The sequence below is a fragment of the Sus scrofa genome, chromosome 11 (genome assembly GCF_054392235.1).
Source record: "Sus scrofa isolate SSC_HxYL_T2T_F1_AM1 chromosome 11, Sscrofa_HxYL_maternal_Yorkshire_Landrace_v2.0, whole genome shotgun sequence".
Taxonomy (NCBI): domain Eukaryota; kingdom Metazoa; phylum Chordata; class Mammalia; order Artiodactyla; family Suidae; genus Sus; species Sus scrofa.
Genome location: NC_139393.1, coordinates 70,649,277 through 70,665,674, shown reverse-complemented (window position 1 = coordinate 70,665,674; position 16,398 = coordinate 70,649,277). Strand labels below are relative to the sequence as shown.

Below are 16,398 nucleotides of genomic sequence, written 5' to 3'. Positions count from 1 at the left end.
ATATTCAGGGCCAAGCACAGACCTACGCACAGGATAACTGCCTTCCCGTTGCCCTGTAGCTGAGACCAGCAGCCGTCTATACCCGGGGTGATTAATGCGGTGAAAAGGAAACATGGGGTCTCATGGGAGCACAGCAAGGGATCATCTGACCCTGATGTGCGGGATCAGGGCTGACCTTGTAAAGAGCCCATTGTGAAGCTCAAGGGAGGAAAATGTTCTAGACAGAAACAAGAGCAAATGAAGAAGTCCTGGGGGTGGGGGAGGAGGAAGGGAGCTTCTCACTCGCTTTCAGTGCTTTATGTAACCCATCTCAGCCTCAGGAGATTAATATTATTATTCCCTTTGACTCAACTTTTCATACATATATGCCACACATACATATATGCCACACCCACAGCATATGGAAGCTCCCAGGCTAGGAGTCGAAGTGGAGCTACAGGTGCCAGCCTTTGCCACAGCCACAGCAACGTCCATTCTAAGCCGCATCTGTGACCTTCACAGCTCATGCCAGCGCTGGATCCTGAACCCACTGAGTGAGGCCAGGGATGGAACCTGCGTCCTCATGGGTACTAGTCAGTTTCATTCCTGCTGAGCCGCAACAGGAGTTCCACACACACCAAAACTATTTAAATGTTTACTCTCTAAGGAATGAGGTGCTGGTCAAACCAAAAGCAGTAATCAAGGCTATGAAGGGAAGTCAAGCTAACAGAACTTCCACTTTAGATGCTAATCAGAAAGCTGCCTAGGGCTTGGTAGGTGTAGCACACAGTCCGCCGCTGGGTTGGTGAAGCAGAGCTGTTTGCGCACAGACTGGGAGCCAGCACTGCAGTGATTTGCACATCCTGACACCAAGGCAGCTGACTCACCTTATGACCTGCCATTCTCTATAGATTTTGTCTTAAGTCTGTCCCCTTTTGTGAAATAAACCAGCTTTTAAAATGCTGAATTTCACCTAAATTCCTGAAAATCAGCTTATTTATTTTGGCTCCACCTCTCACTTGGTGTATGTTCTCTTCGTTCCCTAAATCAGTGACCTGTTTTGTGGCAGCCTTTCTGTATGTGTCGCAGGAGTGAGCGGCCCCCAGCCGCTCAGCTCCCTGGGACCCCAGGAGAGGAAGGCGGAAGGCGAGCAGGGAAGGCAGCTCTGTCTTCGTCTGCTAGGGCTTCCGTAACGAAGGGTGACAAACAGAAACTCATTCTCTGACAGTTCCCCAGCCCCGAAGTCCCAGATCAAGGTGTGGGCAGGGTGGGGTGCCTCTGAGGCCTCTCTTGCTGGCTAGTAGCTGCTCTCTTCTCTGTGTCTTTCCTATGCAACTTGTGTCCACATTTCTTCCTCTACGGACCCCAGTCTCATTGGATGGGGGCCCCCCTTAAAGACCCCATTTTAACTTATTTCTTTAAAGACCCCACCCCCACCCCATCTCCAAAAAGAATCACCTACGGAGATACCATGGGGATTCGGCTCGGCTCCTAACAGCATGGAGTTTGTTTCTGCATGGAGTTTGTTTCCTGTCCTGCCTCTTTACTGGAAATATTTCTGGAAACCCTCTGGTGTTCAGTCCACTTGGAGAGACACATTTCAGGAGGAGAGTGAGGAAAGGCAGTTGGCTTTCCTTGTCCTCTTTTTTTTTTTTTTTTGTCTTTTTAGGGCTGTACTTATAGCTTATAGAGGTTCCCGGCTAGGGGTCTAATCGGAGCTGCAGCTGCCAGCCTATACCACAGCCACAGCAATGGGCGATCTGAGCCACATCTGTGACCTACACCTCAGCTCATGGCAACACCAGATCCTTAACCCACTGAGCGAGGCCAGGGATCAAACCCGCAAACACATGGTTCCTAGTCGGATTCGTTTCCTCTGTGCCAGGATGGGAACTCCTCCTTGTCCTCTTGTCAACAGCTTCATCTTCTGTTTAGCCCAGAGTTGGAATTCAGAAGTTTCTTCTTCCATCTTTCCTTGCATTTTTAAAATACTCTAGGAAACTTTGCCGGCTATAACTGTGGAGACTGCAAGTTTGGCTGGACCGGCCCCAACTGTGATCAGAAGAAACCACTGGTTGTCCGGCAGAATATCCATTCTTTGACCGCTCAGGAGAGGGAGCAGTTCTTGGGCGCCTTGGACCTTGCGAAGAACACCCCACACCCTGACTACGTGATCACCACGCAACACTGGCTGGGGCTGCTCGGGCCCAACGGCACCCAGCCACAGATCGCCAACTGCAGCATTTATGATTTATTTGTGTGGCTCCATTATTATTCAGTTAGAGATACATTATTAGGTGAGTTGTTGGCTTTTTTTTTTTTTTTCTTAAGGTATTTTACTATGGATGTGTTTTTTTGGTTTTTTTGTTGTAATTGTTTTTTGTTTGCTTTTTAGGGCCTCACTCATCGTGGCATATGGAGGTTCCCAGGCTATGGGTCTAATAGGAGCCACAGCTGCCAGTCTACACCACAGCCACAGCCACAGCCACGCCGGATCCGAGCTGCATTTGCAACCTACACCACAGCTCATGGCAACGCCAGATCCTTAACCCACTGAGCAAGGCCAGGGATCAAACCCACAACCTCATGATTCCTAGTCAGATTCGTTTCTGCTGCACCGCGACGGGAACTCCTCAGTGTGGATTTGGGATTGGGGTGGGAAGTTCTTTCAGGCAAGTTAGATGACAAGAGAAAACCTCGAGGAATCAAGAAAGGATTACGTTTCTGAAAGCCATCTAATTATCAAGTGCTGCTTGGGGTACCTGGTGTAAGAATGGAGTGTTTTCTCCCTGGCCATTGGCTGTGGATATTTGAAAACGTTCTCTCCTGTCATTTATGTTTTTGGTTCAAGGTCTAAACTCTTCTCTATGAAGCTGTTAATCCTCAAAGGCCAGAGCTGGTGAAGTGGAGGCAAATTCCAGAAGAAAACAGTTCTAAATCTGCCCATGGGAGCCCTCTCTGACCTCTTCTTCAGGTCAGGGGAATTACGTGAACACGTGCCAAAAGCACGGGAAGCTTCTTTGTGAGGAATTAGAGTGTTTGCATTGGGAGTGTGTTTGTCTAAACTCATGTGCATTCGTTTTGAGACTTTCAGGTCATCACTCCTGGTCCCCCTGTGATTCCCGGGGGTTTTGGAGTTGACTTGTCAAGGAAAAGCATGAGCTGAGCCACAGCAATGGAGCGTAGCTTTGCCCTTTGAATCACAGTTAGGTTGGATGCTTGAGAAAATGGTGCCTTGCTCTTCCAGATCCTAAAAACTGGGGCCCACATAGGACTTGGGGTTGGGAGTTGTCTTTTAGGAATATCATTGACCTAGTGCGTCCAACTGTAACCTCCAGTATTCTCAGTTGGGGAGAGCCATAGAAACCAGTTAGCCCCGAGGCCCTAAGTCCAGTCCATTTCCGCTCAAGGCTCTTCTGGACTCTTGCTAGTTATCCCCACTTTGGGGCTTCTCCTTGAGGTCAGTGTGAATAAAGACACAGAGCTCACTTTGGTTTTTTGTTTGTTTGTTTGCTTTTGCTTTTTAGAGTCACACCCACCGAATATGGATGTTCCCAGACTAGGGGTCGAGTTGGAGCTGCAGCCGCCGGCCCACACCACAGCCACAGCAACACCAGATCTGAGCCACATCTGCAGCCTACACCACAGCTCACAGCAATGCCAGATCCTTAAGCCACTGAGTGAGGCCAGGGATGGAGCCCACAGCCTCATGGATGCTAGTCCAGTTCATTACCACTGAGCCACAGCAGGTACTCCCCAGAGCTCACTTTGAATAATAAGGTTCTCCTTTGGAATCATCCGTCCTTGGTTTATCACTCATCTCCCCTCACTTGATTCCCCCTCATCATTTTGTTTTGAGTACTTTAAACTCTGTTCTGCATTAAAACCCTTGCAAAGGACTGTGGAGCCCACAGCAGTGACAGCGGGTTTTTCCCTCAGTGTGAGTCCTTTAAAAACTTGCCTCACAGGTAAGCATCTGTCTTTCTTTATCGGTGGAGACGGTGGCTCTTCTGGCTGTAAACCTTTATAGTTTTCCTGTCATCACTCTGAGGGATTTTTGCTTTATGAGCAGGTAGTGTCTCAGGAGGAAAAGAAAACTATGGTTTCTGGTCGCATCTGGGAATTAAATTTATAGTCATGTCTGTTCATCTCTCTGAAGTTATTATAGGTACTTTGAAAAAGAACTAAAGTTAGCTAGTTTCTACATAACCATCAAAAGCTGGTATGGGAGGGAGAAGAAGGATGGACTGGTACTAAGAAGGTCCTTAAATTGCCCAAAGCTTTTCACTAAAATTGGCAGTTCCAGAGGCCAGCCAAATTGCTTTGAATGTGTTTTTCTCTCTTCTGGTCTCGGCGACCATGCCTGTCAGTGAGTAGTTATAACTGATTGATGGCTGAGCAAAATCCGTGGACGTTCCTTTTGGGTTACATCAACGCTAAATTCAGACTAAGTGCAGTTGAAGTTGCTCTGTTATTAATGAATTCCTCCCTATAAATGTGTGCATTTGTAAGGAAAGGGTTTAGAAAAAATGTCTTTAAAAATATATTCCAGGGAGTTCCCGTCGTGGCGCAGTGGTTAACAAATCCGACTAGGAACCATGAAGTTGCGGGTTCGATCCCTGCCCTTGCTCAATGGGTTAAGGATCCGGTGTTGCTGTGAGCTGTGGTGTAGGTTGCAGACACGGCTCGGATCCTGCGTTGCTGTGGCTTTGGCGCAGGCCAGTGTCTACAGCTCCAATTAGACCCCTAGCCTTGGGACTTCCATATGCCGCAGGTGCGGCCATAGAGAAGGCAAAAAGAAAACTTATTCCACTTAAGTTTTAATGATCTATTCGTTTGGATACCCCTATTTTATCTTAATGAAATGTTGCTTCAAAATTAAATTTGTAACAGGGGCTCTTAAGATGGCCTGAATTTCTCTGGGATCTCTGCTGGCAAACTTTCAAGAGTGGAAGGAGACTTTATCCTCTCAGTGCTAGCTGCCTCTGAGATGGTTTTTGCCATTTTTGTTGCTCTCAGAGAAATCAATGACAAAAACCATTGTTTTGCCTTGTGATTACCAAAGGGGAAAGGAGGAGGGGGAGGAATAAATTAGGAATTTGGGAGTGACAGATACACACCGATGTATATAAAAGAGATAAATATCAAGGGCCGACTGTGAAGCCCAGGGAACACTACCTGTAATGAGCCGTAATGAAGACGATTATATCTTTTAGGTGGAAAACAACGGTTTGACATTTAGTTGGAAAACGTCGTGGACTTATTGGCTCTGCAGCCCATCCCAGGAAAGGTTTAACATCTCAAAACATCTATTCTGTGACCTCTCATATGTTTCTCAATTGATTTAGGACCAGGGCGCCCCTATAAGGCCATAGATTTCTCACACCAAGGACCTGCCTTCGTTACCTGGCACCGCTACCATTTGCTGTGGCTGGAAAGAGCTCTCCAGGTGGGTCAAAACCTTGGTTTCTTTTACATTTGCTCTGTATGCGGTCAAGACCCATATCCGTCTTTGCCTTATATGTTTCGTGTTGTATCTGAGGGCATGAATTAAATGCCTGGGCACATGCTTGGCTTTCAGCGGCTTACTGGCAATGAGTCCTTTGCTGTGCCCTACTGGAACTTTGCCACCGGGAGGAACGAGTGTGACGTGTGTACAGACCAGCTGCTTGGGGCAGCAAGACCAGACGACCCGACCCTGATCAGTCAGAACTCCAGGTTCTCCAGCTGGGAAATTGTCTGTGACAGGTAATGCGTGTCCTCCTGCAGTGGAAATGCAGAGATTGCACTTTCTGCTCTCGGAGGGATGGAGCCTCACTCTATGTTTCTCTCTCTAATGCATGTTGGTCCTCTTTCTGAAAATTATTTTCCTGAGGGAGGTAGGATTTCAAAAGACCCCGAGCCCTTTAATAAAATAATAATAATAATAATAATAGGAGTTCCTGTTGTGGCTCAGTGGTTAACGAATCCGACTAGGAACCATGAGGTGGCGGGTTCGGTCCCTGCCCTTGCTCAGTGGGTTAACGATCCGGTGTGGCCGTGTGCTGTGGTGAAGGTTGCAGACGCGGCTCGGATCCCGTGTTGCTGTGGCTCTGGTGTAGGCTGGTGGCTACAGCTCTGATTCGACCCCTAGCCTGGGAACCTCCATATGCCGCAGAAGCGGCCCTAGAAAAGGCAAAAAGACAAAATAAAATAGAAGTATGGTAATCACACTTGTGAATTGAGTATGCCTAGCCTTCACCTTGCTATCCACTGTCTTCAAATGAGTTGTTCCTGTATTCAGCCAACATGTCTTAAGCACTGATCATATTCTAGCAGTTTAGTAGTGCTGGGAATACAAGGATAAATAAAATATAGCTTCCCTTTGAAAGATCGTTTTTTATTTACAAAGGCAGGCTGCTGGTAAACAAATTACCGTGTAACAACGTGAGAAGTATTGCAAGGGGTGTAGGTGCAAAGCCGAGAAGAGAAGCAGGGAGGGAGTCTTAAAGAAGCAGAGAGGATTATTTTGAGGCTTCGAGGAGGCACAGACCTCAGAAGCAGAGCTAGGGGAGGATGGTGTGTCCCAGGCGGAGAGAGCAGCGCGTGTGAGGCTGGAAGAGTCTCCAGAGGCAGACTGGTGTGGCTGGACCGTAGGGCGCTGGGAGTTGAGGGGACAGGGAACGGGGTGGGAGACTGGTCTCTCAAGCACTAAACGCTGGGTCCTGTGCATTTGGTGTAGGAACGTGTTTCTACCAGAAGTGACACCAATACATGTTTGTTGTTAAACAAACAAAAAAAAAAAGTATTGGGAATTCCCTGTCATGGCTTAGCAGTTAACCAACCTAATATCCATGAGGACTCGAGTTCGATCCCTGGCCTCGCTCAGTGGGTTAAGGATCTGGCGTCGCTGTGAGCTGTGGTGTAGCTCGCAGATGAGGCTCAGATCCTGTGTTGCTGTGGCTGTGGTGTAGGCGGGCGGCTGCAGCTCCCGTTCAACCCCTAGCCTGGGAACCTCCATATGCTGCAGGTGCAGCCCTAAAAAGACCCCCCCGCAAAAAAGTATTAAAGAACACATAAGCAGCCTGTAGCCCGTGCAGAATTCTGTCCTCCCTGATTCCTTGAATGTGTTTCTCTTTGCTGCCACACATCTCAGGAAGATTCCCCAAGAAGCACTTCTGTCCTCCTGTATTCACTTGTTTCCTCCAAGATCTTCCTGTTTTTTTTTTTTTTTTTTTTTTTTTTTTTTTTTGCCATTTCTTGGGCTGCTCCCGCGGCATATGCGGGTTCCCAGGCTAGGGGTCTAATCGGAGCTGTAGCTGCTGGCCTACACCACAGCCACAGCAACGCCAGATCCGAGCCACATCTGCAACCTTCACCACAGCTCACGGCAACACCGGATCCTTAACCTACTGAGCGAAGCCAGGGATCAAACCCGCAACCTCATGGTTCCTAGTTGGATTTGTCAACCACTGCTCCACGACGGGAACTGCGATCTCCCTGTTTTTAGGAAGCCCTTGTCCTATGTCTTCGGATGGTCCGTGCACAGAGCGTCATGGCCCACACCCGGGGCTGGGATGTGCGTGTTTGCAGGGCTTTAGGTCTAGCTTGCAGGGACCCCATCGTCTCCACCCTAAGCTTTTCCTGCTGACCTCCAGATGGGGCTCCCTGACACGCAGCGCTGTAGTGAGTGCTTTGTGTGTGACTGAGTCTAATTCCAGAAGGCACCCTTTCTCATGGTGCCTAGGGCTATTGATTGGTGGTGTGTGAAAAGAGATTTCTCTGGCCAAATCAATGTAGAGAATGCTGAGTTAAAAAGGGGTTTAAATTCTTAGACTGTCTCAGAGCCTTTCTTCAGTAACCATATTCGTAGTTTTCAAGAGGGGCTTAAACTTATCTGACCTTGACACCCTTATTTCACGGACCATGTCACTGGAACGCACCTGGGAAGTGCTGCTTTAAGGCCATTCTTGCCTACCTTTTAGCCACTGGCCTCTTTCATCCTCGTATATGCGCTGATTCTGTTCTTACGTACTCGGGGCATCCCTTTGTCCATTAAAATCCACACAGAAATGTCTTTAAAATTTTATCTCTACCAAATGAAATACTGCTCTGATGGTGGGAGTCTAGACGTGTAGGATATAATCTTTTTTTTTTGGAGGCACATGGAGGTTCCCAGGCTGGGGGTCGAATCAGAGCTACAGCTGCCAGCCTACTCCACAGCCATAGCTACACGGGATCTGAGCTGTGTCTTCGACCCACATCACAGCTCATGGCAACGCCGGATCCTTAACCCACTGAGCAAGGCCAGGGATCGAACGTGCAACCTCATGGTTCCTAGTCAGATTTGTTTCCGCTGTGCCACGACGGGAACTCCAGAACATTTTCTAATACAGCGTTTCTCCTGAGACCTCTTCTCTGTATAGTTTCATCTGTTTTTATTCTGACCGCCTCCATCTGCCTTCGCTTTGCTTAAGAGCTGGCCTAGCTTTACACAGACACTTCTGCCCACACTGGATTAGCTCGTGTGATGCAGTGCATCCTGGTCTCTCTCTGCGAGATTCAAATGCACATAGTAGGCGGCACCATCTCGCCTTGTAAACTCTTACCGTCTTTCCAACGGAATGGGGATTTTCCTTCATTCTTTACCTGTAGATTCGCCTTTTATGCATCTATGGTTTCAAAACTCCTTCATCCGTAATTGCTTTTGGAAGGAAGCCCTACTTGTACCACACATTTTTGACCCTTGTAAAGGAACTCTGATAAAATGCTACCGTGACTGCGACCTTGGGTTGGTTCTCCGGGCCCAAGGTCATGAGATCATCCATGAATTAAGACTTATGTCTAATCTCCCTACGCATCTCAGCTTGGATGACTACAACCGCCGGGTCACCCTGTGTAACGGAACCTACGAAGGTTTGTTGCGAAGGAATCAGGTGGGAAGAAACAGCGAGAAACTGCCAAGTTTGAAAGACATAGAAGATTGTCTGTCTCTCAAGCAGTTTGACAATCCTCCTTTCTTCCAGAACTCTACCTTCAGCTTCAGGTTGGTGTTCTGAGCTCTGTGACACGGAATATTACAGGATGGTTAGATTTTTGTGCCAGTGGTCGTGATGAGCTGCAAGGAAATCCGGGTGTTAGGAGGCATCAAAGCTCAGTAATAGAGAAGCCCTTGGTAAGAGATGATAAACGGCATTAGTGGCAGGAAAGGCACCATCCACCTACTATCATGAATAGTTTTGGGGAGTTCCCATCATGGCTCAGCGGTAACACATCCCCACTCAGTATCCATGAGGATGTGGGTTCAGTCCCTGGCCTCGCTCAGTGGGTTAAGGATCCGGCGTTGCCGTGAGCTGTGGTGTAGGTCGCAGACACAGCTCAGATCTGGAGTTGCTGTGGCTCTGGCGTAGGCCAGCAGCTGTAGCTCAGATTGGACCCCTAGCCTGGGAACTTCCATATGCGGTAGGTGCTGCCCTGAAAAGACAAAACAAACAAAATAGTGCTGTTTTAAGATCTTCTAACCCAGCTATTCAAAACCACTTCTTGTATTTCTAATTTCTGTACACATACAGATAGGTACAGTCTTCAGAACCAAGTTACCTCATTTCATTCTTTTCTTTTTCTTTCTTTCTTTCTTTCTTTCTTTTTTTTTTTTTTTGGCTGTGCTCACAGTATACACAAGTCCTCGGGCCAGGGATCGAACTCATGCCACATCAGCAACCCAAGCTGCAGTGATAACACCAGATCCTGAATCCACTGAGCCACAAGAGAACTCCCCAAGGTACCACATTAAGTAAAGTGTTTAAAAAGTATTTCTCAGGCTCTCTCTGTCTTTTCTCTCTTAAAAAAAATTTGTCAGCATCCATACACCTTAGTGCTGGAGGCTGAGATCTCAGAGGAGTGTTGCAGACCAAACTCAACTCAGATTACAGCCCAGGAATGGCATTACCATACTGGAAATTTAAAGGCCACCTGAAAATTTTCTCCCTCCAAAAAGACAGTAAGAATCACGAGAACTGTGCATGGATATAAGTAAGATTTTCCACACACGTCTTTGAAAGCTCCAAAACGGAATGGTGGGTGGACGTACGATCTTCTTCCAAACTGAATTCTTTTTCTCAACCATGTGTAAATTATACACCTGATGGGTTATGTGGGGCTGGGGCAGGGTGGGCTGAACTTAATGCAGAGGTTGGCTTAAGTGTGGCAGAGTCTGTGCCAGGGCAGACTCATAGTCGTGTCAAAGGTGAGGTGAAGGGTGACATTCACCTTGAAAAGAAGCCTGCGTTAGTTTTCATTGTGATAAAAATGCAGTTGACACAGATTGCATTCCGTATAGGTTTGAGTTAAGCAAGTGCTTCTCCGAGCGTGGTACCCAGACCATCATAGTTGGCATCACCTGGGTGTTGGGTAGAACTGCACTCACTGAATCAGAAGCTCTGAAAGTGGGCATGAAATATGTGTTTTTTTTTCCCCCCTGTAGTCCTGATGTATGCATAAATTTGAGGATCACTGAGTTAGGTTGGACAATTAGAATTTCCTGAAAACGGGGAGGGGAAAAAAAGGGAAGGATAAGGAGAGTTGGGGGATGTGTTTGAAACACTGAATATGTTACAGTAGCAGATCCATTTAGTTGAGAAACAGGAATATAAGGTTACATGTTCATTGAAAAAGTATTTCTTGATCTCAGACCACGTGCTGTGTATAGTACTGAGCCCTGGCAGTATAAATCTGAAGAAAACAGGGTCTGTGTCCTCAAGGAGCTCAGAATCTGGAATGGAGGACAGATAGGACAATAAATAATTGTCACAATACACAGAAGAGATGTTCTCCAACTGAGCATGTGCATTGATTAAGGGTTCCCTCCCCTTTCAAAGATCGTCATTGAAAGTTTCCATTTCCCTACACAGTCTCAAACTGAAAGACTATTATCTAGGCTGGAAATAATAGAAAGAGACCCTTATCAATTCATGACTCTTTTTTTTTTTTCTTTTCTTTTTTAGGGCTGCACCTTCGGCATATGGAAGTTCCCAGGCTAGAGGTTGAGTCGGAGCTGCAGCTGCCAGCCAATGCCACAGCCACAGCCACAGCAATGCCAGATCCAAGCTGCGTCTGTGACTTACATCAAAGTTCACGGCAAGGTTGGATCGTTAATCCACTGAGTGAGGCCAGGGATTGCACCCGCATCCTCATGGATATTAATCAGGGTCATTACCTCTGAGCCACAATGGGAACTCCCAATTCATGACTCTTGATGCTGACATACTGATTTCTTTCAGGAATGCCTTGGAAGGGTTTGATAAAGCAGACGGGACCCTGGACTCTCAAGTGATGAGCCTTCATAATTTGGTTCATTCCTTCCTAAACGGGACAAGCGCTTTGCCGCATTCTGCTGCCAATGATCCTGTTTTCGTGGTATGTTCAAAGACTCAGGAAAAATGAAAACTTTTCTAGATAATGTGTTGGATTTATTTGCTTTTCAATAAGTGTGGTTTGGTGTGTGTTTTATTCTCTGTATGAACAATGGGAGGTATGCATATATAAATTAATTTCAATCTTGCCCCATAGGGGTGGTTAGATGGCCTTTGAAGTCCCCTTATCAGAAACCTGTGCTTTAGAGAGGGTTAGCTCTGGAATGACCCAAGATAGGAATCTACTGTCCAGAAGTGGATTCATGAGTTAGCATAATAATGTTATAAGCAACGTCATAATTTAGCATAACTTATATCATACATTAGCCTAATGATGAATGATTTTGGTGGAGTGAGTGGCATTGAAAGTACGTGGTCAGCTGGGCAGACACCATGACCGTTGCCATATGCCCAGCTACCTGAGGTCCCAAGCTCTATTTGCTATTTGGTCCTGACCCCCTTCACCTGACAAAGGATTCTTATTAAAAATGAGCTGCTTCTGCCATCAGAAGGTCAGAAACATGGACTCTGGCCTTAACTTCTAAAAAGATGGAAGCTTATCTGTGAGTCCTCCGTCACCGTCTTTGCTCTTCTGTAGGATGCCTGCTTTGTTCACTGGTTCTAACTTGATATCTCCTGTCCCTCTTCAAGCTGTCATTTCAGCCGTCAAAAAAGCAAGATGCTTGCTTATGCCAAGTGTTTTGATATCTGCCTTCTCTGCTGTCTATCTATACATCTATTCATCTGTATCATACGCCTCTAAATATATTTTTATTAAAATACACGTTTTAAACTGTATTTTTTGTACACACAACCAATATTTATACGGAAAACTGTCACAGTACTCCTTGTCCAGGACTCCAAAATAATAGTTTGAGTGGGCTGGCAGAATCCTTTGATAAATTGAGAATTAAGCCCAAGCCTTTCACTCCTACTGAAGGTAACAGTAGTGATGCGAATAATGTGATTTTCACTCCTAAATCCCAAGGATTGGTAAATCTTATCTCCCTCTCCTGTGGCATGCAGAGGTTCCCAGGCCAGGGATTGAACATGCACCAGAGCTGTAACCTCAGCCACAGCAGTGACACTGCTGGATCCTTAACCCTTTGAGCCACGAGAGAATTCCCAAATCTTATCTCCTTATTTTGAGGAAACCCGCTCAGTGTGCAGATGATCTCTGCTGGAGATACACAGCCCTGCCACTGTAGCATGAAAGCAGCCCTGGACGGTACACGATCAGGTGAGTATCTTACCCCCAAACTGGGTTCATCTCTTGGTGGATGTTGAGCCAAAAAACACAACCAAGCCAAAGATCAACTGGGAGAAGGAAGGATTCATTACCTGCAGCAAGTAAGGAAAACACTAGGGATCCTTCCCAAAGCTGTCTCTCCCCCAGTGGCAAAATTGGGGAAGTTTTAATAAAGCTAAGAGTATATGAATATTCATGAAGGGGCTTGGGCAGAGGAGAATTCAGCATAGAATTGGGGCAAAGGTTGACAGAGTTCGAGCTTTAGTTGAAGTCACCAGGGTCAGGAAAAGTCAATATCATCATCCCTTAGGTTCCACTGATCTGGGAGTTGAGCACAGGGATGGGGTCGGGTGGGGTGGGGGTGGCTGGGTGGTTAGATTCTTCAGAACAGCTCAAGAAGGTGCTTCGGGCAGAACCGAGCGTCTTGCCAACTAACTTGTTTTTGCTGATGTTATGACTCTTGCCTGATAACAATTCTTTTTCTTTCATTCCCTGGAGATCGATATTACTGAGGCCTATTCAAGGGCAAACACTGTGACCAGGCTTAGCTCACAGAATGGCCTCTCTTATGTCAAAAAGCCATATCAGGTTCTTTTCCTCCAGGGGCCGCCCCCCACCTTCTCTGTCTACAAGTGTGGTGTTCCAATAAAACTTTATTTACAAGAGCAGGCGGTGAGCCCTGTTTACCCAGCAGGATTTAGGTTGCCAACCCCAGCTCTAGGGGAGCAGTGTCTTTCTTCTCTGCAGTCCAGCTAGCTCTTCAGTGTTATACCTCTTCCTGTTCTAGCCGGAAGCCCTCGTGATGACTTTATGGATGCGGAATTCCATGACTTACCTGTAGTTCAAAGACACTAGATGTTTAATCATCCTTGTCTTCATTACTTTTAATACCTTTAGTATTTAAAATTTTATCTTCTTTGGTATAACTTATGTACATATAAATAGACAAAAAGCCACAGCCTCTCTTTGAAGGCATGGAAGGAGTAATGTTTTGGCACCAGTTCCAGAGCTGACAATTACTTGAGGCTATTTACAAAGAGTTTCATGTTGAAGCCAATTCAGCTTCACCCATATAGAAAGCCAAGTTAAAGCACTCAACACTGTTATAACTTCTGAAATGTCACATCCACGAGGCAGTTTATGCAAATATTGCATACAACTTTTATTACATTTATTTTCAGGAAACCTCTTTAAGCAAGAGAGGTACAAAGTTGTATGTGGACATAATAATGAGTAAAAGACGGTGTAACATTCACATGCAGGCCGAACTCAACCAATCTCGGAAATTCTCATAATTCCTAAAGTAATTGAAGGAAATGGACACATTGATCACGGAAAATAAGATTAGATCACAAGGATGCTAAGCGATTCTGTTTTCAATATTAAATTTAGGTATAACCTGGAAAATAAAGGTGGGAAACCGCAGACTGTAGGGTTAGATAGTTGAATTAACGTCCAGGAAAGAAACTACGTTAGAAACCGGTAACTTTCTTCTCAGTTGCTAAAGGTACTATTCTTAATAGTGTATTTAGAGGTTATCCTTTGTTTTAACTCCTTTTTTTTTTTTTTTTTTGGCAAAGTATTACATTTATTTATTTATTTATTTATTTGTCTTTTTGCTATTTCTTGGGCCGCACCCGCGGCATATGGAGGTTCCCAGGCCAGGGGTTGAATCGGAGCTGTAGCCACCGGCCTACGCCAGAGCCACAGCAACGCGGGATCCGAGCCGCGTCTGCAACCTACACCACAGCTCACGGCAACGCCGGATCGTTAACCCGCTGAGCAAGGGCAGGGACCGAACCCGCCACCTCATGGTTCCTAGTCGGATTCGTTAACCACTGCGCCACAACGGGAACTCCTCTCTCTCTCTCTTTTTTTTTTTTTTTTTTTAAACTTGAGTATCTTTTTTTTTTTTTTAAATTGAAGTGCAGTTGAAGTATAGTTACAGTGCTGTGTTAGTTTCAGGTGTATAGCAAAGTGATTCATATATATATGTGTACACACACACACATTTATTCTTTTTCAGATTCTTTCTCTTTATAGGTTATTACAAAATATTGAGTGTAGTTCCCCGTGCTATACAGTAGGTCCTTGTTGGTTATCTGTTTTATATGTAGTAGTGTACATATGTAATCCTTTTAGAAAGGTACCTCTGGCAAGTTCTCATTCCTTCAATTCCTCAGTGTCTGGGAGAGTCATAGGTTGCCTGGTTGATACTAAATAGCTATGTGTCTGTTCTTCACCTTATACATTGAAATTCTAATTGGAGTTAAGTGCCATATTACCATTTGTATTTCTTTATTTTTTTAAGTGAACAATAGTTGATTTATAGTATTATGTATATTATAGCTATATAGCTGAATCACTTTGACTTATACCTGAAACTAACAGAGTATTGTGTATGTGTGTGTATTCTTTTTCAGATTGTTTTCTATTGTAAGTTGTTATAGGTTATTAGATTACTATAAGATGTTGAATATAGTTCCCTATGCTATGCAGTAAATTCTTGTTATTTATTTCTATTTCTTGAAAATGACAATCCTTTGGATAGGGAAGAAATATAAGACTATAAAGCAAGAAAAGAGAAAATTAGTTTTTAAATACAAGGACCTAGGAGTTCCCGTCATGGCTCAGTGGTTAACGAATCCGACCAGGAACCATGAGGTTGCGGGTTCGATCCCTGGCTTTGCTCAGTGGGTTAAGGATCCGGCGTTGCTGTGAGCTGTGGTGTAGGTTGCAGACGCGGCTCGGATACTGCATTGCTGTGGCTCTGGTGTAGGCTGGCGGCTACAGCTCTGATTCGACCCCTAGCCTGGGAACCTCCATATGCCGTGGGAGCGGCCCAAGAAATAGCAAGAAGACAAAAAAAAAAAAAAAAAAAAAAGCCAAAAAAACAAAGACCTAATGGACTATATTAAGTTAATCCTGTAGGACCTCTTCTGACTCTACTGTTCTAGGCTGAAATAAAATTACTAAAATTGTAGGTCACAATAGCAAATATAAAATACTTCTGAGTTAGTATAAGTTTAGTTTAAATTTTAAAAAAGGAGTATGCAGGACATTGCTTTTCTCCCCCCAAGAGTAAAAATGGACCTATTTTATTTATGTTTCTTAAAAAGTAATAATTAGACTAATTCCTTGAGTAATTAAAATAACAATGTTTTATGTCAAATTTAAATTTGTTAATGGTTTAATGATTTTTTAATGATCTATAATTGCAGAAATATTGGCAAAAAATTTTGGAATGTCTGTAATTCCATTTCAATATTTCTGCTTATTTCCTTTCATATTCTTATATATTTATATAATTACAAATATAATGCACACATTTTTATGTTGTTACATTGTTACAGATTGTAAATGTGGGAAAAATAAAGTTCAGAGATGCTAAGAAGTGAGTTTAAGGTCATATGAACTGATAAGTGGCTGAGCAGAGACTGTAAGAAAAATTTTCTACTAAAAAATTTTCCCATGTTGAGTCTTACAGCTATAATTTTGCTTTTTGTTGGTTTATACAATTATCAATGTGATCCTTTCACAATTGCTTTCATTATAGCTGAGAAAATTTTTGCTATTGGATCGTGTCGATAGGAATTAACTCTAATTGGTGAAGAGGCAGGTCTGAATAATTTTGCTTGACTTTTGAAAAGGTAGGGCATTGGTTTTTATCATGAGTATGTGTTCGTGTTTTTAAAATGCCACACTTATTTAATATATGTATTTTTAAAAAACCGAGATAGATAGCCACGAATTCCTAAGTAGCGTAACATCTTGGTGAAC

General features: G+C 44.7%; 1 protein-coding gene across 5 annotated transcripts in view; it reads left to right on the top strand.

Moving 5' to 3' along the window:
- Positions 1 to 16,398, top strand: part of DCT (dopachrome tautomerase) — a 93,992-nt gene that overhangs the window by 51,699 nt on the left and 25,895 nt on the right. For 2 of the 5 annotated variants that reach the window (XR_014818883.1, XR_014818882.1), the window contains 6 exons: positions 1,977 to 2,276; positions 5,328 to 5,428; positions 5,561 to 5,727; positions 8,825 to 9,004; positions 9,631 to 9,739; positions 11,238 to 11,373. Coding sequence is in view for 3 of the 5 variants with exons in the window: in XM_013978762.3 (XP_013834216.1) it covers positions 1,977 to 2,276; positions 5,328 to 5,428; positions 5,561 to 5,727; positions 8,825 to 9,004; positions 11,238 to 11,373 (884 nt within the window). In the remaining 2 variants the exon portion in view is untranslated. 5 annotated transcript variants of the gene reach the window in all.